Genomic DNA, 24,479 nt, shown 5'->3' with positions numbered 1-24,479 from the left:
AAATAATGGGCAGTGCAGAAAAAGTTGAATTACCATACTCAAATAATAAGGTAATAGTTGGGCCCAATCCATGGTGAATCAATAATCTCCTTGTTTTTTTCCTCTTCACCCTGTGCCCACCCCCCAGCCCCTTCCCCTGGTAACCACTGAACTGTTTTCTTTGTCCATGTATTTGTTTATATTCTACATATGAGTGAAATCATCTGGTGTTTGTCTTTCTCAGTCTGGCTTATTTGATAAGCGTAATTCCTTCCAGGTCCTTCCATGTTACTGCAAATGGGATGAATTTATCTTTTTTTTTTTCTTAATGGCTGAGTAGTATTTCATTGTATATATATACTACATCTTCTTTATCCAATCATCAGTTGATGGGCACTTGGATTGCTTCCATGTCTTGGCTATTGTGAATAGTGCTGCAGCGAACACAGGGGTGTATAAGCTACTTTGGATTGTTGATTTCAAGTTTTTTGGGTAGATACCCAGTAGTGGGATTGCTGGGTCATATGGCATTTCTGTTCTTAGTTTTTTGAGGAATCTCCATATTGTTTTCCATAGTGGCTGCACCAGTTTGCATTCCCACCAGCAGTGTATGAGGGTTCCCTTTTCTCCACACCCTCTCCAACATTTGCTGTTTTTAGTCTTAGTGATCAATAATCTCCCTTTTCATTTTATGATGTACTTCTGAAACGTCATTTTGGAAAACATATTAAAATAACAAAAGCTATGGTTACATAATGGGAACTACCTTGAAGTTTTAATGAATCAAAGGTCTTGCTTTAAAACAATTTTACAGGAAGGCAGTACTGGTGGCACGGAATGTGGTTGTACAGAGAACAAAAGTTGAAACCCCCACAAATCATATTCTAGCTCAGAGTTTCCAAATTTTTTGGTCTCAGGACTCTTTCATAATCTTATAAATTATTAACAACCCTAAAGAACTTTTTTAAAAAGTGGGTTATATCTATAAATATTTACAGTAATACAAATTATATTTGAGAAATGAAAATGTTTATTACTTTGTAAAAATAATCCGGTTAACATAAGTTACTCATTTTTATGAACATAATTATATTTTCAAAAACAAAAAAATTAGTGAGAAAGTTGGCATTATTTTAGATTTTTGGCAAATCTCTTTAATCCCTGGCTTAATGGAAGACGATTGAATTCTCATATGTGCTTCTACATTCAATTTATTAAGCTATCTATATTATTTTGGTTGAAGCATATTAAGAAAACCTGGCTTCACACAGATGTATGGTTTGAAAAGGGAGGAATATTTTAACAACTTTTTCAGATAATTATAGATATTCTTCTTCACAGTGGTAGTATCAAAAGTTAGTTGCAATATAGAATCTGACACTGTATCAATGAACTTTTTGTACTCTGTTACATGAAAATCTACTGGTCTAACTTGGACTTTGAATGGATGTTTTACCCATGCATCTGATTTCATTTTCAAGAAAATATCTCTCAAATACAGTCATGCATTGCTTAAAGATAGGGATACATTTTGAGAAATGAATTGCTAAGCAATTTCATCATCGTGCGAACATTATAGAGTATACTGAAAGGGAACAAAATTTGCCATCCCAAAATGTGTCTCTGAAGATTATTTTAGGCTGACTATTTTTAAGAAACAAAAGACTCAAAAAGTTTTTCCTGTTACCTCCCCCATAACTGCCTAAAAGAAATTCAGATTAAAAAATGTGTCTCAGGAATTGAGCAATCACCTTATCATAACACAACGTAGGTGGAAGACAGGGAGAAACCTAGAAAAGCCTGTTTGTTGGGCTCCCCTTTGTGTTCTTCTGTTCTCTGTGGAAAACACTTGTTTTCCAAAGGTTTGCTCCTTTTCACCTACCTGTGAATTGCCTTCCTTTCCTTTGAAGTAAGTCCTTGACTCTCCCCACCCCAACATCTTCTTTTGTCTTTAGCTGAGGACGATATTTAAGGTGAGGACTTGGGCCATTTTGCTGAGTTACTCGGTTTTCCCGGTTTCTCTCATGTATACGTCACTAAACTTTTGTTTGTTTTTCTCCTGTTACTCTGTCTCATGTCAATTTAATCATTAGACCAGCCAGAAGAACCTAGAAGGACAGAGGAAAACTTCTTCCTCCCCAACAGTACTTACACAAACCCAGACAGTATAGCCTACTACACACCTAGGTGATCCAGGACTAATCTCATGGGACCACCATTGTATACATGGTTCATTGTTGACCGAAACATCATTATGCGGCACATGACTGTACCCAAATCTGAATGACCAAAATTTGTTACTTGTTCTTTCAAGCAAACATGCTATTCTGTGAATAAAGCAGCTAGTTAAAAATACATGTATGTAAGGTTGAACTTTAATAAAATTAATGTTCGCAATTTCATCAAAGACATTCTTAAGTGAAACGGAATTTTTTTCTGCTGCAAGTGCATGGCAGTGAAGAATAATGACTACTGGAGTTTGGTGCCGCTGCCTTTGATTTGTTCTAAGGCACCACAAGTTTAATTTACTATTGATTTTTACACCATCAGTGCAAATTCTAGCAGTAAAAAGCAAATGCCAGTATTATTACAAACAGCTTTGACTTTGCAGACACCCTGAAAGAGTTCTGGGGATCCTCACAGGGCGATGGACTATACTTTGAGAACTGCTGTGTAGCTATCAGGATAAACACAGATTATAAAAACAATTAAGACATGATCCCTATTCTCAAGCGCACTTTAATAGAAGAAACCTATGGAGGTGATTACAACACAGCCTTATTGATGCAAGAAAAGGCAGAAGTGTGGAGGGGACATGAAGACAAGCAAGGAAGCAGAGATCAGGTAGGATACCGCTGCGGCAATGATGAGGGCCTGCACCAAGGTACTGGCAATAAGAATGGAGAAACTTTTAAGGTGGTGGGATTAGAGGATTTGGTGACTGATTAGACGTGAGGCAGGAAGGAGGAGGGCAATGGGGTGGATAGTGGTGCCCTTCCTACTCAGGCATGACAGGAGCGGCAGGGTGGCAGAGGGGTGGGAGGAGATAACGAGTTTAGTCTTCGACTTACTGACCGTGAGATGAACGTCACAGCTCTAGGGAGGGGAGTCAGCAGCAGTTGGATATTCCTGCTCTTTCCCCGGGGCCTTGCGGGTTTCTCAGGCGTGCTGTACCCCCACGCCTAGCCCAATACCTAGCTCTTAATGTTGGTTGAATAAATGAATGCATGTGGTCAGGAGCTCGCGACAGCGATCTAGGAGAGGATTAAATTTGGTAGTCAGTTTATCTACATGCTTATTTGAAACCACAGGCGTGGATGAGCTCAGGCTGACTGCAGCTGTAGGACTGAACCCCCACTTTAAAATCTTTCGGGCCGCTAATGGGCCAGAATACGTGGCCTTCTTGGGGAATGTTGCCTCAAATAGGTCTCCATGGCCTATAACATGTAAATTTATTTCGGAAAACCTGTTTCCTGTAATCCAGCATACCCAACAACTAAGATTTGTTACCTTTATGGCCGTATATTAATACTTGTCCAACTGGTTTTAATTGGGGTGGGATGGGACTGACCTCACCCTTCCACCCTTGAGGGTGCAGAGGGCGACTTTCACCATCCCCCTTCCCGCGACTCTGGGGCTAGAGCAAGGTCCGGCGCAGCGGGGCGCGCGCCGTGGCAGGGGCGGCGCTCCAACCACCACTCGCCTGACGCGCTATAAGCCGACATCACCTCACGCGCGCGGTGCAATCAGAGCGCGCCGCCGCCTCCGCCAGTCGCGCCGCAACCCTGCCCCTGAGATCCCTCCGCTCTGCCCCTCCCGATGCCGCGGCGGGGTACCCCGCCCCCGGGGCACACAGGCCCGGGGTTCCCGCGACTCTCAGGGCGTGATCTCCTCAGCCACGTTCTCTTCAATCTCTGGACTACCCGGGCCACAGCTGCAGCTGCTGCTTCTCTCTCCCCGGCGAAAGGAGACCTCGGCGTTAGCATGTCCCGGTAGGGGGCGTGGCCAGCGGCAGGCCCCACCCCTTCTGTGACGCACTGGGTGGAGCGCGAGGGAGCAGGGAGCAGGGGGTGGGGCTGGGTTTAGTAGTAGACCTGGAGGCCTGGGTCGCCTCCCGACGCCCATCAGCCGGTTTCTCTCGCTTCATCGGTTCGGAGGAGCGGCGGCCACCTCGACCTCCAGTGTCTCCGGCGAACTGAAGTGGCGGCTAGGATGGTGTTGCTGGGCTTACTGCAGGCGAGCGGGTCGGTGCTGGTGCAGGCGATGGAGCAGGTGACTGGCGGCAGCCTCCTGTCCTTGCTGCTGATCGCCTGCGCCTTCACGCTCTGCCTGGTCTACCTGTTCCGCCTCGCCGTCGGCCACTTGGCCCCGCTGCCCGCCGATACGGTACGTGCACCCCTGGGGCTCCCGGCGGAGGACGCGGCGAACTAGGCGGCCGGAGGGCTAGCGAGGACCGCTACTGCGGAGGCGGCGGGTGCACCGGGGACTGGGGTGAGGGGTGAGCGCGACACAGCTACTGGTGGCGCTGGCGGTTACGATTGCCTTGGTCTTGCTGGCGTTGGTGCAGGGGCCTCTGATGGCGATCTCGATTCTGATGGTGGCCGCGTGTCTGGTCCTGGCCGGGTCGTGCATGCCGGTGGTCGAAGTGATGGCTGAGTTGGCCGCGGCACTGGTGGCCCTAATGGCCGTGGCCGGACTGGCAACTTTGGCCCTGGCTGTGGCCCTAAACGCACTGGTGGCGTACTCGTAGCCATAGGGGTGTTTCCGGCGTGGTGGGGCCCCTGGTGGCGATGCTGTTGGCAGCTGCAGCCCTCGTGGCCGTCATCCTAGTGGCCATTGTGTGGTTCAGTGTCCTGTGGGCTGTGGCATTGTCCCTCATGGCTATTTAGATCAGTATGAAGGGGGATGTGTTCAGTTTGGTGGAGTGGGAGAGAACTGGAGTGTTGTAGGGACCTTCCTATGGTGCTAATAAAATATCAGTTTCTCTAGTTTAGTGTCTTTATTGAGCACTAGCTTCATATTTCCCTAGTATATTTGGTGAATGCATCCTTAACCATCCACACCAAGTAGCTTCTAAAACTATGCACTATCCTTTCACTGACCATGGAATGTACAAACTATTGACCAAGTAGTTTTAAAAATTATTTTTGTTTGAACCATAACAGGCACGAGGCAGTTATTTTTCCTACACACGGGATTTTTGAGGAAGTGATATTTGTCTTTGGAAAGACGCAGGTAGCTTTAGTATTTATTATTGTACTTAACTATTATCTGAAGAGTGAGTTTGTAATGGTTTTTACTATTTGAGACCGCCAAGATTAGAGGAGTGTTATCCTTTTTCATCATTGTAGTTTGATTTCCAGGAGACTAAATGTTGCAATCTGCCAGTCTCATTTTGGGGCATCTAAAGTACTTTTTATGGCGTGCTAGAGTTTCTGCTAGAGCAGATCTACTCTCTTTAAAATCAGTGAATCTCATTCATTTGCAGCTAGCCCTGATGGTCTAGTGGTAAAGATTCAGTGCTCTCGTTGCTGCGCCCACGGTGCGCCCGGCTTCCTTTCCCTGTCAGGGAACACACCACTCGTGCCCTCTGTCGGTTGTTATATATACTGTGGTGGCTGTGGTGCTGAAAGCTATGCCACTGGTATTTCAAACACCAGCGGGGTCACCCATGGTGGACAGGTTTCAGCAGAGCTTCCAGACTAAGACAGATTAGGAAGAAGGATCTGGTCAACCACTTCTGAAAAATTGGCCGTGAAAAGCCTCAGAATAGCAGCAGAGCATTGTCTGATACGGCGCCGGAAGGTGAGAGGATGGCGCAAAAAGACCGGGCAGGGCTCCACTCCACTGTGCACAGGGTCACTAGGAGTCATAAAGCACTCAAGGGTACTGACAACAATAACGTTCATTTGCAGTGAAGAAGCATGGGATGTGTTCTGTTTACTGATGAATTGTAGCTTCTTAAACATTTCCTGTCTTTCTATACTTCAAGTTACTTTTTGTCTTTTTTCTGTACCTTCTTTAGGTAAGATTCTGGGGCTAAAATTGTGGGTGGTAGTAGAAGTAAGTGGTGAAGAAACTATAGTTTGACTTTCCTCTGTTTTTTGGCTACTCTTGGTTAGGAAAGTTGTCTAGAGCCATCAAAAATACTGGACGTATTCTGGACAGTGTTCCCATTAAAAATGTCTTTGTGTTTGTCTAATCATTTATCTTATGATGTTTTGAGTTTCTATTCTTTTTACTATGGTAACTTTTTAGTTACCAAAATGGCAAATGGCAAATTTCATTTGTTTGGTTATGAAACCAAACTGGTTTTCTTTCATAAAATGAAATGCGAACTGAAAGTTATTTTGTTTTCTCTTGCAGAAAAGTCCGCCATATATTTCCTCTCCAGTTCCATTCCTTGGACATGCCATAGCATTTGGGAAAAGTCCAGTTGAATTCCTCGAAAATGCATATGACAAGGTAAGTCTTCCAAATGATTGGAGGAAAAGAAATCAGTGCTTTTCAGACTTCTTTTAAATGGCAGAACATTAAAAACAATTGTAATCTTATGCTTATCCCAGTATAGGAAACATAACATTAGAGCTGCTCAGGTTTAAGAGCTGGAGAGGCCTTGGAGGCCCTCTTAAATCTTCTTCCATGCCATGGAGTGATCTCTGAGATACCACTGAGGAAACCTGTAGTTCTGGCAAGTGTGGTTTAAAAACCACTGGCCTGGGCTGGCCCCATGGCCGAGTAGTTAAGTTGGCGTGCTCCGCTTCGGTGGCCCAGGGTTTTGCTGGTTCAGATCCTGGGTGCAGACCTGGCACCGCTCATCAGGCCATGTTGAGGCTGCGTCCCACATGCCACGACTAGAAGGACCCATATCTAAAAATATACAACTATGTAGTGGGGGGCCTTGGGGAGAAAAAAGAAAAATAAAATCTTTAAAAGAAAAAAACAAAAAAACCAAAAACCACTGGCCTAAATTTTGTATTCACTGATCGTAGTTAAAATTGATACTAATTGACCCTTCTTTTTCTTAACCTTTTATCTGTGGAATTTTCTAACTTGCTGTACACATTTGACTTCACTTCCACTTGGATGATCTACCTGACCCTGTGGCCACTCAGATCTTTGCCCCTCTCCTCTCCAATGAGCTTTCCCATGCAATTCAGCCATTTACTCCACAGTCCCACTTTGGACTTGTCACCCTTAACTGTTTCACCTCTTTATTAATTTAGACACTGTATTTTTTGACCGCAACTACTTCTCCTGGTTTGCCTATGTGCCTCCTTCCATTATAGCCATTCTTTGACCTCATTAGATGTTCTAGTCTACTATCCATTTACTTTCTCCTGATCTATCAGCCTTCTTTCTTTACTTTCCTTCCTTTTCCACTTTGGGATCATGGTCTATCATTTCAGTTACACTCTTGCCAATACCTTAAATTTCCTTGCCCCCTGATCTTCATCGTTCTTACCTGGTGAGACCCCAGCCTTGGAGGGAGCATGTTAGTCATTTTCTCCTTCCTTATACCACATTGGTTCCTTCCTAATTTCCTGACTGCCTACCTTAAATGAACTTTAAACCACTGTTTAACAGTCCTTTCATGTTCCTGTGGTTGGCTTACTTTCCCACTCACAATGACTAAGAATTGCATTGAAGCTTATGAATGTTTTAATTTTCAATAATGTTTTGTGATTTAATAAATTAGTGTCTTAATGCTACATATTTTTTGGTAACAAAACTATGGGTCCTTTTTTCTCTTTAGTATGGACCTGTATTTAGTTTTACCATGGTGGGCAAGACATTTACTTACCTTCTGGGGAGTGATGCAGCTGCACTGCTTTTTAATAGTAAAAATGAAGACCTGAATGCAGAAGATGTCTACAGTCGTCTGACAACACCTGTGTTTGGGAAGGGAGTTGCATATGATGTACCTAATCCGGTAGGTGACACTGTTATCTTGAAGAAAGACAAATCTATGCTATAATAGTTATAGCTAGTTGTGTAATATTATACATTTAAAATGTGGAAATAATTTATTCCTTGGTTCAAAAATCTGAAGAATCATGACACATTTAAAAGAAGAAAAGCCATTGGTGAAGGACAAAGAATGGGTATTTTGTTTCATAAGTTGCTGGCATGGGCTTAGCAACTTTAAAGGGCTTCCTGTACAAAAATAGAACCAATGATACCTTAACTTACTGGAATTTGATTTGCATGGGTAACAAGAAAAATTATTTTATTGGAATGGCCTCCTGCCTTCCCCCTTCTGCCTAAAATTCTAGCATAACAGCTCTTTTGAGCTAGAGATTGCCGGCTTTAGAAGTTTATGTGATCTCTTTTTCTCTGAAGTCAAATATTGAAGTGCTGCAAGTTGATGTAAAACACAAATCAGATCATTGGCCAAACTGCTTGGCATGGGCTCTGGCTGTGCATGTACATACAGTACCTGGTGTCCTAGTATAGCAGTTAAAGAGTTGACATTGTGTTGTTTCTGGGGATGGGGGAGCTGTGTGGGAATGAACGGCTCTCCTCAAGGCCAAAAACAAGAGTCCTGGGAAATTCTTTTAATGAGATAGATGTTTTTTTCACACAGCTTATCAGATTCTTAAAATAGAAATGCCTTAAAGGGTTAAAACTATCAGTTGTCTTAGTGTGAATTTATTTTATTCAGATTATATTATATTCTAATTAAACTTCTGGAAGATAGTGTCACTGAGGAATGATACTTGTTTTGAGAATAGGAGCATATGTGGAGGAGGATAATATCATCAAAGCATAGTGGACCTTTGGAGATTGTACTGGCCTCTGGGTTGGGTTGGAAGACTAGGAGATAACCAAAATAGGAAAAGGGAACCCTGAAGTCAGGAGTGGGAAAAGGGTGTATAGGAAGGAAGGCAGGAGGTACGATTTCTAATTTCTCATTTGTCTAGGGCCAGCAGAGCAGGTGTCTTCTACACATATACATAAATGCTCTAAGTTTCTATATATGGTATAGTTTAAAAAAATGCTTTTACTATTTTTATTTTCAATTTTTCAGAAGTTGTTTTCTTTGAGTATTAGAGTTATATTAACCCGACTGGATCTTGTGATAAAACAAAATTGTGTTTTAATGCTGTATACCCTTAATTTTTTGAAGGTTTTCTTGGAGCAGAAGAAAATATTAAAAAGTGGCCTTAACATAGCCAACTTTAGACAGCATGTTTCTATAATTGAAAAAGAAACAAAGGAGTACTTTCAAAGTTGGGGAGAAGGTGGAGAAAAAAGTAAGCAAAATGTTTTGGGTTTGCATTTGTCCTAATATTTCTACTTTTCTAAGACTTGAAATCTAAGAATATGTGTGAGTGTATATAAAAAACTACAGCATATATAAGAACATCTTGGGTTAATGGAAGGAACATATTATGATTACAGGGAGTTAAAAAGACCTGAGAGGAAGTGATTATTTCTGCTCACTTAGCAAAACTTTAAAGTGGGTTAATTAACATGCATAATATTTAGCTCATTTGTACAAATAATGTAAAAATGATTCATGATTAAATTTTGAAATAAACTGAATGTAAAACTTTTGCAAGGTCATTTTAAGATAATAAAATAGGAGCCGGCCCCGTGGCTGAGTGGTTGAGTTTGCATGCTCTGCTTCAGTGGCCCGGGGTTTCACTGGTTTGGGTCCTGGGCACAGACACGGCACCGCTCAAGCCATGCTGAGGCAGCGTCCCACATGACACAACCCGAGGCACTCACAACTAGAATATACAACTATGTACTGGGGGGCTTTGGGGAGAAGAAGAAGAAAAAAAAGAGATTGGCAACAGATGTTAGTTCAGGTGCCAATCTTAAAAAAAAAAACAAGAATAAAAGATAATAAATAATTTATTTTTTTACCCCCAATGGGCAAGTAAGAGTCTAAACAATATAATTTTATATGTAATACCTTATTTATCTAATATTGTATGGGAATGATTTATTCCATGAACAAAGTAAATTTAAATAGATAAGCTTACTCCACCACCAAAAGTTTTTTAGCTATTTCCAATAGAAATCTCTTAAAACATATTATATGCTTTCTTGCATTATATAGAGAGTATATTGAATGTAATTTGATCTTCTTGGATATTGCTGTGAATCCAGTCTTTCTCTTGGACTGTAGTATGTGTTGTCTTGAGAGGCACTTGCCCTACCACTAGCAGGAAGCAACATCTACCTCCAGGGCAGGAAGACCTCTGTAGGTCACCATGTTCTGCGTCTGGTCTTTAGCTTCTATAAAAGGTCCAGAAACTTGACTTTATTTTTAATACAGCTAAAGTTGATGTGATATGTTTCTAACCATACAAGAAGCTGATGTATAAACTAGATTGCCAACTTAATAAATACAAGTGAGACATAATTATAGCACCAAGAACACCAGAATATTTGCTGAACTTCTTTTTATTGGTAAATCTCATTGGAAAGCCAATGATAATTGGAAGTTCATTTGGTAAACATGGAATTAAAGAACAGGGCATTGATTGGATAATTTTTATGACTTTTACGTGTGATACAAATGTGCTTGCCTGATGCTTCTGTCTCCAGTGTTGAGATATAGCAATTGGTGATTAGTTACAGTTTTCTTTTATATATGGTCAAGACTTCAGTTTTAGTCCTGACCTTCCCACTTTGACCTGGGCAATAATCCATCCTTCAGTCTCTGGACCGCTGTTCCTTGGGAAGCACCTCATTGTTGTCCTCATATACACTAAATAACCTTTTTGCTGCTTTTGTTATACTGTGACCTGGACCTCAGACAACCACATCCATTTTATCTTCATTTTATCTTTTCAAGATGAAGGGCTCGTGCATGAGCTTTAGAGATGCTTTTATGGCATCTATTTTGGCTGTCCGGAGGGGTGGGGTGCTTCCCGTCATTTGGTTTCTTGCTTCTCTCTGTTCTAGCCACATGTCTGTCTATAGGCTTTTTTTTGGATGGTATGGATAGGATCTTGTTGGTTCTTGAGTTAAATTTTTATTCTCAGTTTTCCATCACAATACTTTTATATCTCTAAGAAAACAACATTTCAAAAGAAGTTTTGGCAATAGTAATGGGAATGAACTTTTTCCTTCTAGATTTGTTTGAAGCTCTTTCTGAGCTCATAATTTTAACAGCTAGCCATTGTTTACATGGAAAGGAAATCAGAAGTCAACTCAATGAGAAGGTGGCACAACTGTATGCAGATTTGGATGGAGGTTTTAGCCACGCAGCCTGGCTGTTGCCAGGTTGGCTCCCTTTGCCTAGTTTCAGGTATGCATAAAGAAACTACACTTGGTTATTTAACTCAGTCAAATTTCGAGTGTTGGTTGGTAGAGTTGGTATGCTTTATGTTAACAAAGATAAAAGTTAAACATATAACAAACAAATTTGGGGAGATTATGAGCTGCCATTCTTCTCTAAGAATTCAAGACAGGTTTTCTTTATATAGTGAAGTCATTTAAGGTAAGTTTCAGTCTATTAAAAATGTAATTTGTTGTCTATCTGCTCTAATAGTTTAAAACCTATTTATCTCCTATTCTTTGTACTCAGGAAAGTCTCTGAACTCTACCTAAAAGTTATAGAGCCCTCTCAGCACTTGTTTGAAAGTATTTGACTGCTTTGTAGTATATTGTGGAATTTCTGTTTTGAAGTATTAGTGCCTTTCTTCAGTTTTTTCTTTTGTCTCCTTGACAACTGTACTGTGATTTCCTTACAGACAGGGACTTATCTGTGATACAAGGAAATATTGCCTAAAGGACTTGACGTATAGCATGTCAGTAGGCTTTCTGTACCTTTGTTGATTCATTTCTGTTCAGGTGAGAGATGGGGAGGAGTTAAATTGGTACTCCTTTTTCCTTCCATTTCTGCCACTTCTGTCTAGTTAGAGAATAAAGAGGGGTGGGAGTAAAAGCAAAAGGCAAGAGAGGTTCTCTGGAGTCTTTGGAACTCATAGTACCTTATATTTGTAAGGAGCTTTGCAGTTTTCAGAATGCTTTCCATCATAACATTAGAGCATCCAGTACAGCCCTTGGCCTATAGTGGATTCTCTGTAAATTGGCATTGGGCCTATTTCCACCTTCCCTTTCTCCTGGATGAAGTCAGAAATTTCTGAGCTTGGTATGATAGGCCTTTCACACTCTTGCCCAGTCTTTCTCTGTCTTACCTGAATCAACTGATTTAATCAAATTATTCCATTCACTTTCTTAAACAGGCCTTATGTTTTCCTGGCTCTGTGGTGTTCATACTGTTAGACTTCAACATCTTCCTTTCTGCCCACATTATCTAGGTTGATCCTAAGTAACAGTCTTAAAAATGAAGCAGGGCAGCAGTTTTTATTAGAAGTCTTGATTAAGAGGGGGCTAGGTAATCAGATTGCTTGGTTTTAAATTTCAGCTCCACTGCTCACTGGCTATGTGATCTCACAGTTACCTGTAAATTGAGGATAACAGTATCGACCTGTAAGCGGGTAATTCATGTAAAACACTTATGGTCCCTGTTACCTGGTGATCACACTACTTTTAAAGGTGAAATTTTGAGAGTTGAAATTCGTTTGCTGACTCTACTATTTTTACCCCCTATAAAATTATGTTGTCTTAGAAAATGATAAGTAGAATCAAATTCTATATGCCATAGTCATATTCTAAATCCTAGATTTAGATAATCCTAAATAAATCCTAGGTTTATTCAAATCCTAAATCCTGTAGAAGAACCAGAGTAACTTTTTGTCTGCTTCAAGAATTAATTTGGTTAAAATCGGAATTTCATGTTAATTTAAAACAGTATTCTACTTTCTGTTAAACTGGAAAATGATTCTAAAGGAATAATCATTTGAGTCTTGTTTTAGACCCTTAGTTAGAACACAGGTAGTGTGTTAAGAATAAGGGATATATATGTTAGAACACTTTTCTTGCCCTTAAGGATCCTAGAAATTCCTAACAATATAAGATTTATGTGGCTTTTTTTCTCTTGGTTCTGAGTTTTGTCAGTTATTTTAGAGTCATTAAAGTTCGTTAAATAAGGTTGCTTTAAGCTATGTTCTGGTTATTTTCAAAATTAATTTGATGCCAGAAAGTACTGCTTTATTTTTTCAAGTTATTTTCACCTTGGATTACAGACGCAGAGACAGGGCTCATCGAGAAATCAAGAATATTTTCTATAAGGCAATCCAGAAACGCCGACAGTCAGAAGAAAAAATGAATGACATTCTTCAAACTTTACTAGAGTCCACTTACAAGTAAGAGCTGTTCAGATCTGTATTAAGCTGGAGCAGGAAATCACACATTAAAACAGTTAAGAAATATGTCCAGTTAAAAAGTAATGATGCTGGCAAAATTAGTAGCTATGACCTTTGGACTTTTTAAATGGATGAGACATAAATTATTGGGATCCTGTGCCTTACTAGAATCCCAGAGACTGCGCCTGGTGAAAAGTTTGATAATAAACTGCAGTGAAGTCTTTTGTAATCAAAATCATATTTTCTCTTGGTCCCTTTTCCCTAATGGAGAAAAAATTTCTGACTTGTGATGGGCAAATGCAAGAGACTGTTATACCTGAAAAATTTATTCAGCGTGACCCTTTATTTAAAAATTGAGGCATGAAATGTGTCTGCCGAATGTTACATTTGTGTGTGTGGTTCATTCGTAGGGATGGGCGTCCTTTGACAGATGATGAAGTAGCAGGCATGCTTATTGGGCTGCTTTTGGCAGGGCAGCACACATCCTCCACTACCAGTGCCTGGATGGGCTTCTTTTTGGCCAGAGACAAAACACTTCAAGAAAAATGTTATTTAGAACAGAAAACAGTCTGTGGAGAGGATCTGCCTCCTTTAACTTATGATCAGGTTTGTTGGATTTTCGGTTTCATTGCTGCCTTATGACTTTGAGTATCTGTGGCTAATTTTTAAAGGGGACAATTGGAGATTTTCTGTATACTACAGATTAAATTGATTAGCTTCTTTATTTTTAGAAAATTCCCTATAGCCCTCCCTGAAATGTCTTTAATGCTGGATTTGTTTTGCTAGTATTTTCTTGAGGATTTTTGCATCTATATTCATAAAGGGTAATGGTCTGTAGTTTTATTGTGATGTATTTGACAGGTTTTGGTATCCAAGTAAAGTTACACATTGCTTAACAATGGAGGTATGTTCTGAGAAATACATTGTTAGGTGGTTTCATCTTTGTGCGAACATCATAGAGTGTAGTTAACAAACCAGATGGTATAGCTTACTACACACTTAGGCTGTATGGTACTCCTCTTAGGGGACCATCCTTGACCAGAACATAATTATGTGTTACATGACTGTAATGCTGATCTCATGGAATGAGTTTGGAAATGTTCTCTCCTCTTATTTTTTTGGAAGAGGTTTTAAAGGATTGGTGTTAATTCTTTCTTACATGTGTGGTAGAATTCACTAGTAAAGACAGGTCTGTGCTTTTTTTTTTTCCTTCACTTATTTATTTTCGGATGTACATCATAATATATTTTGAATTCTGTGTAGATTACATCATGTTCACCACCTGAAAACTAATTTTAGTTCAGGTCTGTGCTTTTCTATGTGGGAAGTTTTTTTGATTACTAATTCAGGCTCTTTACTTGTTAATAGGTCTATTCATGGTTCTATTTCTTCTTGAGTCAGTTTTGGTAGTACCTTTCTAGGAATTTGTCCATTTCATCCAGGCTTCCTAATTTGTTGGCATACAATTGTTATAGTATTCTCTTAATAATCCTTTTTACTTTTGTAAGGTCAGTAGTGATGTCTCTCCATTCTTGATTTTAGAAACTTTTTACGTAATAGCTTAATTGATGTATAATTCACATACTATAAAATCCATCCATTTAAAGTGTATAATTTACTGGTTTTTTAACATATTCAGAGTTGTGAAACCATCATTACAGTTTAATTTTAGAACATTTATATCACTTTCAAAAGAGAGCCAGTACCCATTAGCAGTCACGATCCACTTCACCTGCCCCTTGCCCCTGGCAACCACTGATCTACTTTTTGTCTTTATGGATTTGTCTATTCTGGACATTTCATATGAATGGAATCATACAATATGTGGTCTTTTGTGACTGGCTTCTTTCACTTAGCATGCTTTCAAGGTTAGTCCATGCTGTGGCATGTATCAGTACTTCAGTCTTTTTTTATTGCCAAGTAATATTCCATGATATGGATATACCACATTTGTTTATCCATTCATCAGTTCATGGATGTTTGGGTTCACTCTCTCTTTTGGCTATTATGAATAATGCTGCTCTAAACATTTGTGTAAAGGTTTTGAAAAAATTGACATTGATGATTTTTGCTAATGTTTTCATTTTTTAGATGAGTGAATTTTTTGCAGGTCTTTACCAAACCATTCTTCAGGGTGGTTGCCAGTATGACTGTTATCTTGCCCTCTTTTCCTTTGTTGACCATGGACAGTAATAAAACAAGATAATCCCAGCTACCCTGAACCAGTTACCCCTGTACTTCTACCCAGAATATAAGCTATTTTGTGATAACCCAGAAGTTAAAATAATTTTGTATACTGTTGAAGTATGTTAAATATTTGTAAAAACTCAGGAAATGTTTTCTCTTATTTAGCTCAAGGATCTAAGTTTACTTGATCGCTGTATAAAAGAAACATTAAGACTTCGACCTCCTATAATGACCATGATGAGAGTGGCCAAAACGCCTCAAGTAAGTCTCTTGGCTAGATCTCCACTTTTATGCCCCCAGTTTTTATTAATCAAAAATAAATATTATAACATCAAAGAGAATTTTTTAAATTAAAAAAGCAGAATAGTCGTCACTTCTACATAATTTTCAATTTTACATATTCAAAATATGTAAATATTTTTACATAATTGCAGACAGTATACATACTAATCTGTTCCCTGCATTTTTATTTAACAATTAGGGCTTTTTAAATGAAAGTATGTTTTTTTCTTGGTTTTAAAAATACATATGTTTTGTTGTAAAAAATTCTACCAGTATGGAAGTGTATAAATTGGATTCTGAAAGGTTCCTTGGAATCCCATCCCTATTTCTGAGGCATTGAGACTTTTTTTTAATGTGTGTATATACTTCCATGCCAATATTAGGTCACTTGAAAATCATCTGGAGTTAAAATAATTTTTAGTTGGCCTAGCATCTAGCTATTTTATAAATGTATGTATACCTCATGTATATTAATGCTTTATTACACAATGAACTGACGATTTGGTAGAATATTTTTTGTATTATGTCATGAAATGTGTTGCTTTCATTTGTAGACTGTGGCTGGGTATACCATTCCTCCAGGACATCAGGTGTGTGTTTCTCCCACTGTCAATCAAAGACTTAGAGACTCCTGGGTAGAACGTCTGGACTTTAATCCTGATCGCTACTTACAGGACAATCCAGCATCAGGAGAGAAGTTTGCCTATGTGCCATTTGGAGCTGGTGAGATTAGATCTTACATTTGAAATGTTTGTTCTGATAACATGGTTGTGCCTGTCAAAATAATCCACGTGAATTTTATTTTCAAATATCTTTTCCTTTCTTCAGAGGGATATTCCTGCAAACATTTGTAGGAGTATAATCTTTGCAAGTTGGAAAAAATACTTCATTTGTACTAAAGGAAGTAGTTCTGTAAATCCTTTTGTAATCCTGTTACCTTTTAACCTATCTAGTTTTATCAGATCTAATTTTTATAGTCTACCCTGTTTTCCCTTATAATATTATTTAAAGCTCTCTGAATTCTGTTTTAAAGAACCACTGGAGTTAGTACACCATTCAGGTAATTATTTCAGGCTAAATATAACAGATTATCAACAGATTATCAGCATTTCAGAAAAGAACAGAGGCATGCTTTTTAAAATGAAGCTTTTCTGGATTATAGTCAACTTTTTGGTTCTCTATATCCTTATTATAAAATAGTCTTTAAATTTGGGCAGTTTGTGCATAGGTTTGTAAATCTATGCATTTCAATTAAGATCCTAAAGTAATGTTGGCAGACCCTTGTTCCTTTATTTATTTTTTCTAAAGATTGGCACCTGAGCTAACAACTGTTGCCAATCTTCTTCTCTCGTCCACCGCCCCCCGCCCCCGAATCCTCCCAGTACATAGTTGTATATATCTTTTTTTAGTTGTGGGTCCTTCTAGTTGTGACATGTGGGATGCCACCTCAGCATGACCTAATGAGGGGTGCCATGTCCGAGCAGTGCCATGTCCGTGCCCAGGATCCAAACCGGCAAAGCCCTGGGCTGCGGAAGTGGAGCGTGCCAACTTAACCACTGAGCCACGGGGCCGGCCCCCCTTGTTCCTTGAATAATTTCTCTATTCATTGGTATTCTGTACAGATTAAACTATATTCTGTAACTTCTTATTTAGTCTTTCCCAAGAGATCATTTAAGTGACCTGACTTTTTTGTCATTGGTCACTCTTTTCCCACATATAAAGGAAAGTGTAAAGTCCTTTGGGAACTTCTGATCTTAATAACTTATTTAATAAACAAATTTAGTAATATTTTATATGATATAACGTAACATGTAAAAGTCCTGGATTGTTCAAACAGTTGGTGGGGACTGTAGCCCAGATTCTGCCCAAAAGAGGAATCATTTCTAAATTGGTCATTATCTGGCTTCCACTTGAACTTTTCAGGTAATGAGGTGCTCAGTTAGCTTCTGTGGCAGCTTATTTCATTTTTGGACAGCTCTCATTTTTAGAAACATTAAAGCTTCAATCTATTGCCTTTTAACATCCCATTTACAGTTAGCCCTAATTGCGGTCTCTGAGCTATATTATATACCTCTGAGCCATTTGAATGTAAATGTTCCCTCAAATCTTTCTTTTGTTGTTGTGTTAGTTTCCTAGGGCTGCTGTAACTACCACAGCCCGGGTGACTTAAAACAATAGACATTTATTCTCAGTTCTGGAGGCTGGAAGTCTGAAGAATCAAGGTTTTGGCAGGGTCTTCTTCCCTCTTCCTAGCTTCCGGTGACTCTTGGCAATCTTTGGCATTCCGGGCCCGTAGCTGCCTCACTCCAGTCACTGCCTCCATCTTCGCATGGCCTTCTTCCTTCTTCCCTGTGGGTGTCTCTGGGTCTTCACATGGCTTTCTTTTAAGCATACCAGTCACTGGATTTAGGGCTCACCCCAACCCAGTATGACCTTATTTTAATTAATTATATCTGCAAAGACTTATTTCCAAATAAGGTTACATTCTGAAATTCTAGGTGGACATGAATTTTGGGGGGATGTTCTTCTACCCTATACAAACATACTAAATAACTCCAATTTCTTCAATCATTCTTTTACTTTGTAATTGTGCTGTTTCTGTGTTGGTGCATACAGCACGTAGTTTATTCATTTTCATAATATTATATTTTGTGAACCATCAGAATTTATCCATTCTTCTGTTGATTCATAGTTAGGATCCTTCTAGTTTGTTGCTATTAAAAATAACCTTTTGACAAATCTTCCTGTAAGTAAACCAAGCCTCTCCTTAGTTGTTGTAGTAGAATATGGAACAGTGTGTAAATGCCCCTCTTAAATGTGGCTTCCAGAAGTAAGTGCAGTTATGGGCGATGCAAGCACTGTGCTAAGCATTTTATGTTAATTTTTTCTCCATTTAATCCCCACAGCCACACTATGAGGAAGGGGCCGTTTTATTCACTTTTCAGAAATGAAAACCAAGGCTTAGTGGGGTTTTTTTCAATTCCAATAATTTGGCCTGTTCTTTTTCTGTTCCCTGAAAAGTCATCTTTTGTTATTGAGCTTACTACTCAGTGGGCTTTCAGTAGGCAGGAGAGGTTGGATGGTGTTAGTTCTGGCTTAAATATTTTTGATACCATTTTTTATGAAGTTTGTCTCTCTTTCTAGGTTTTATATATGACCTTTTTAAAAAACAATTATGTTTTCTATATTCTCTATTACTAAATTTCTCCCATTTAATAAGGAAAATTTCAAAGCAAAGTCAAAAGAATTTTACTCATATACCCATTTTGAGATTCTGCCATTAACATTTACTTTACTTGTTTTATCACGTATCCATCCATCCATCAATCCATTTACTTTTTAGATGCATTTCAAAGTAAATTGCACACATCAGAATACTTCTAAATTTTTCACAAGCATATAATTAAGTTCAGTATTTGTTTAGTTTTCATGCAAAATTTTATAATGAAATGCTCAAATCTTAAGTCAACATTGAGTTTTGACAAATCAATAACCTGTCATATCTAATTCATCAGTTTTTTAAATGGTTACTGCTTTCTGATCCTGTCTGAAACCCTTTGCCTACCCCTAAGTCGTGAAGATATTCTCCTGTTCTTCTCTGTTAAAATTTGATGATTTTAGCATTTATGTTTAGGTCTACGATCTATCTTCAATTAGTTTTTGAGTATAGTGTGAGCTAGAAATTGAATTTTGTTTTTTTCCCAAAAAGATATCCAGTTATTCCATCACCATGTGTTGAAAAGACTTTCTTTTCTTCATTGGCTTATTTTATTTAGCACCTTTGTTGATAACTAACCATAAAAGTATGTTTGAAGAGCCCTGTTCCATTGATCTATTTGTTGATCCTTATGCAGTACCACACCGTCTTGGCTGCTGTGAAAGGAACAAACTTTCTTCTCTACTCTATACCCTCACTCAGAACAGTTTTGACATTTCCGATCACCAAATGTGGGGTTATTTTTCCCATACCAATTCTCTGCAACCACCAACTGAATTCTGACATCTGGGTTAGTGCAGACCCCATTTATTGGTTAAAGGTTTAGTCCCATGAGACTGTTCCCCTGCCACTTCTGACACCAACTGCCAAGTCCTGGTTGTCGCCTGTTACAACGGGCTATAAATTGGAAGTTCTCTTGATCCCATTTTTGGGGTTCTCAGATTTGTTAGAATGGCTCACACAACTCCAAAACCAGATTACTACTTACTGGATTACTGCTTTATTATAAAAGGATACAATTTAGGAAAAGCTTGATTGAAGAGAGATGCATATGGGGGAATGGATGCAGCTGTCTCTGGGTATGCCACTGTCCGAGCTCCTCCACGTGTGCACCAGCCTGGAAGCTCTCTGATCACTGGCCCTCCCTTTCCCAGTACTTTAGGGATTTTTGTGGAGGCTTCATTACATAGTCATGATTGACTAAATCATTGGTCGTTGGTGGTTAATTCAACCTCCAGCCCCTCTCCCTGATGGAGGTCAGGGGGTGGGGCTGAAAGTTTCAACCTCCTAATCATATGGTTGGTTCCCTTGGTAACCAGCTCCCATTATGAGGGGGCTTTCCAAAAGTCACCTCATTAACAACCTCAAGTGTGGTTGAAAGGAGCTTGTTATGAATAACAAAAGGCTCCTTGCTTCTTTCACTTTTATTGCTCTTTTCACTTAAGAAATACCAAGGGTTAAGGATTAAGAAATACCACAGGTTGAGCTCTGTGCCAAGAGTGGGAGGAAGACCAAATATATATTTCTTACTACAAATCACACTACCACAAATTTGCCGTACCATTAGTACTAAAGTCAGATTTGAAGTCGGTTTAAGTCCTACAACTTAGTTCTTTTTCAAGATTGCTTTCGATATCCTAGGTCCTTTGTATTTCTATATGCATGTTAGAATCAGCTTGTGTATATGACCTTTTAAATTTTGATCTCAGTATGTGTTGCTATTTTAGGTTTATTAAATCCCTTTTTATTATCTTTGTAATGGCATTAAAGTTTTGATTGGAAGTTTCATATTGATTTTTAACTAGGGTTCTCTTGGCATGGAGGCTAAAAATAGTGTATTCCTAAACTAGATTACTCTCATTTGTTTTGAACCTTACATATATTTAAGGTAGGTAGATACCAAATTCAAAAAAAGTAATTGGAGGGGGCTGGCCCAGTGGCTAAGTGGTTAAGTTTGCGTGCTTCACTTTGGCTGCCTGGGGTTCGCCAGTTCAGATCCTGGGTGTGGACCTATACACTGCTCATCAAGCCGTGCCGTGGCAGCGTCCCACATAGAGGAGCTAGAATGACTTACAACTAGGATGTACAACCATGTACTGGGGGCTTTGGGGAGAAAAAAGGAAAAAAAAAGAGGAAGATTGGCAACAGATGTTAGCTCAGGGCCAAGCTTAAAAAAAGAAAGAAAAAAGTAATTAGAAAAGTCATTACAGAATTACCCAAGTGCTCTTTCCCCTAAAAACAGACATTGAAAATCTCCTGGGATTTTTATTAACTATTTACATTCTTCTTTTATGTGAAAAGAATGTCATCTTTTTACTACAAATATCTGTATATCTGCTGTTCACCTAAACTGTAGATAAACAAGTTTTATTACTCCAGGCTAAAAGAAGTGAGAAAGAATTTCAATTGATTCTTATGAAAACTTCTTTCTTTTTTAACAGGGCGTCATCGTTGTATTGGGGAGAATTTTGCGTATGTTCAAATTAAGACAATTTGGTCCACTATGCTTCGTTTATATGAATTTGATCTCATTGATGGATATTTTCCCACTGTGAATTATACAACCATGATTCACACCCCTGAAAACCCCGTCATTCGATACAAACGAAGATCAAAATGAAGAAGGCTGCAAGGAACTAATACAACATCAACAGTCAAACATCACTGTAAACTACAAAAGTATTTGGAGAGAATGAAATTTACAAAACGGTTCATTCCCAGTGTACTTTTTTTTTGAGTGTGTAATTTTAAGACAGCCCGCTTAATTTATGTTTTTTTATTTTCTTAACTGAATGGTTCCATCGAATCTAACAGCATTTCAGACATTTCCTAATAGTTTTATGATGGATATTTACTCCATATGCTTTATTTAAGGAAATCAAGCTGATTAGTAAAAAATTACTTAGGGGGATCTTGGTAATTGGCAGATCCTAAATAACACAATTTCCAGGTATTAATTTTAAGAGCATACATAGCTCTGGGCAAGTAAGGTCAGAGTATTCAAATCTTGGATTAGATCTGCAAGTATAAAAGCCCAATGAGATACTTGGAAGCCTTAGGTTATTTATCCATTTAGTGGGTAATGTTTGTGTCAGTGAGGGTGGGTGGGCAGGGAATGAACTCACATTTAAAAAGCCTTAGATAAAAGAGAATCCTATTAATTGTTTTAGTATGATGACACTTGGCAATGATGGAGCTATACTGTCGAAAAATACGTTTTTTGAAATTTTAATTGGAAGCACTACCTATAGGAAATTGAGAGAGAGCTATGACAATGACACTTATATTTCCTAAAAAGTAGTGTAATTATTAATACTAAAGACTGCTCATGTAACTTGATCAAATTACTAAATATTACATATTTATCTACTTCTTCCACATGATCACATCTGTATGAGAAGTCCAAAATAAAGTCCTTAAGGGATAATTTTTGTTCTCTGGCTCAAGGTGGTTCCCTACTTCCTCTCCAGAATCTAATTAGGGATGTTTCTGTTACTAGTTCTGTTTTATTAAAACTAGGTTAAAGGGCTTTTTAAAAAAAAACCAAAATGATCTTTGATCAGGGAACTCTGGCTTTAAGATAAGGGTAATATGAAGCAGGATCTTGGGAGTACTGTCATTGGTCAAATTCTGTGAAGCCTGTCTTGAAGAATCAACTTAAATTATAACTGGAGACCTGACTCTCATGATATCTCTAATTTGAGCACACAGTTTGTTATTACTAGATGAGGCCAACATATTTTCCCTTATATTACAGTTCTGTTTAAGAGGCTGGAGGACTCATGTTAAACTCATATTTGTGAAGGCAAAATCTCTGCTGTTATTCACATTAAAATTATCTTTGAGAATAAGACAATCTGTATTCACAAATTATAAAGTGTGTGTGCTTCAGTGAGCAAAATTCAGGAATTGAGGAACCTGGATGGGGGAAAAAATTCCATCTTTATTTGTACTAATTTCAAAGTGTAATTGAATATTTTCTTTATGAATTTATGCAACAAACCACACTAGTATTAGCAGTACCCAAAATATTGTGAACAGAAATCACAGATAGTTTCATATCACATTATAGATGTTATAGATCTCTTGAAATACCTTTTACTCTCATCACTACTTTGAAATTATGGTAGTTATTAGATCTACTGATAGATCTTATTTCTTTAATCTTTATATTATATCACAAAAATTTTTAAAAGTTTGACTGTTTCTATGTAACTGGGTTCATTTGCATCCCTATATATTTTATCTCTTCAAAAGTATTCTGAGAAGGGAGCCATAGTTTCACAAGACTGCTAGAGAGGTTAAGGCTAGTCTTTGTTTAGTGAATAGTTTGTTTTAGACTTAATAGATGTAGTTTTTAATCACAGACTAATTATCGAGAAGCATTAACAAATCTGACTGCAGAGACCCAATGTCATGAGGAGGGCTGATGGTCAGACATTGGGGGTCAAATGGGATTGATCGGAGCACTTGTCCATTGCTCCTTTCTCCACTCTCTCTCACAGCAGACTGGCTATGCTAGCTAAAAATGGTTTTATCCACAATCCTCCCCTTCAACTAATTGCTTTAGAATACATTTGTTATTTCTAGAACTATTCTTACTGGAATGTAGCTACGAATATGGAAAATTCAGGTAATTTGAAATCTCTAAGAATGTAGAACTTGCTACCATAGCTTTTTTGTGTTGGTATAAATCATAGGACTAACCCATTGGCAAGACAATATCCTCTAGATATAAGCATCAAATACTACTCTTGCTGTTTTAGTGAGCTGCCATGTTATCAGGGAGGACTCGAGTTAAGAGAGAGCACTGAGATTTATATTTGTGAGAGCTTCCCAATCTGAATTTGGCTTGGACAGCAGGAACACTGCTTAATTCTGCTGCATTGTGGTTAATAAAATTTAAGATTCTTTGAATTAAATGATTTCTGCATCATCTTAGTGGGCATGGCTTTGTGAGGACACATCTGTGAACAAAGTAACACTAAATATAATAGGGCAAATATGGATCAATCATGAAAATGGCAATGCAGCTTTCAGAAAGCACTGTGTAGATGTAAAGTTGATAAAAGGGATATGGAAAAGTTCCTCAATGGAGCGAAAGAAAAATCCCAATAGTATCTAATTCTAAGATTAGGACAAGTTTCTGAATCTCTAAATCCTACATATTTGAGATAAGTAATGAGATGGCATGCACTGCTGTAGACTCTAGCCCCCTCAAATTTGTATATTGAAGCCTAACCCTCAATTTGTTGGTAGTTGGAAGTGGGGACCTTTGGGAGGTGACTGAGTCTCAGGGGCAGAGCTCTCATGAATTAGTGCCCTTAGAGACCTCACGGACCTCATATGAAGAGACAGCAAGAAGGCGGCAGTCTATGAACCAGCAAGCAGGACCTCACCAGACACCAGTTCTGCTGGTACCTTGATCTTGGACTACTTCCTCGCCTCCAGAACTGTGAGAAATAAATTTCTGTTTTGTATAAGCTACACAGTCTTAGGTATTTTGTTATAGCAGCCTGAACAGATTGAGACATACACCAAGAATTATGGCTCAGTTAAAAATGAAGAAGGTTCAAATACAG

The 24,479-nt window shown here is 38.7% G+C and overlaps 1 protein-coding gene across 1 annotated transcript; it reads left to right on the top strand.

The window, feature by feature from the left end:
• The first annotated feature begins 3,718 nt into the window (after positions 1-3,718).
• On the top strand, positions 3,719-22,774 carry CYP51A1 (cytochrome P450 family 51 subfamily A member 1). The gene is made up of 10 exons (XM_014842939.3): positions 3,719-4,365; positions 6,346-6,444; positions 7,736-7,912; positions 9,110-9,236; positions 11,074-11,248; positions 13,092-13,211; positions 13,622-13,817; positions 15,564-15,659; positions 16,235-16,403; positions 21,339-22,774. Exons 1-10 carry the CDS (start codon positions 4,192-4,194, stop codon positions 21,515-21,517), a joined length of 1,512 nt encoding a protein of 503 aa, XP_014698425.1. The 5' UTR covers positions 3,719-4,191; the 3' UTR covers positions 21,518-22,774.
• The last annotated feature ends 1,705 nt before the right edge of the window (positions 22,775-24,479 follow it).

Source organism: Equus asinus, chromosome 1, assembly GCF_041296235.1.
Source record: "Equus asinus isolate D_3611 breed Donkey chromosome 1, EquAss-T2T_v2, whole genome shotgun sequence".
Taxonomy (NCBI): Eukaryota; Metazoa; Chordata; class Mammalia; order Perissodactyla; family Equidae; genus Equus; species Equus asinus.
Note: the sequence above shows the minus strand (reverse complement) of the source record. Positions and strands in the feature narration are given on the sequence as shown.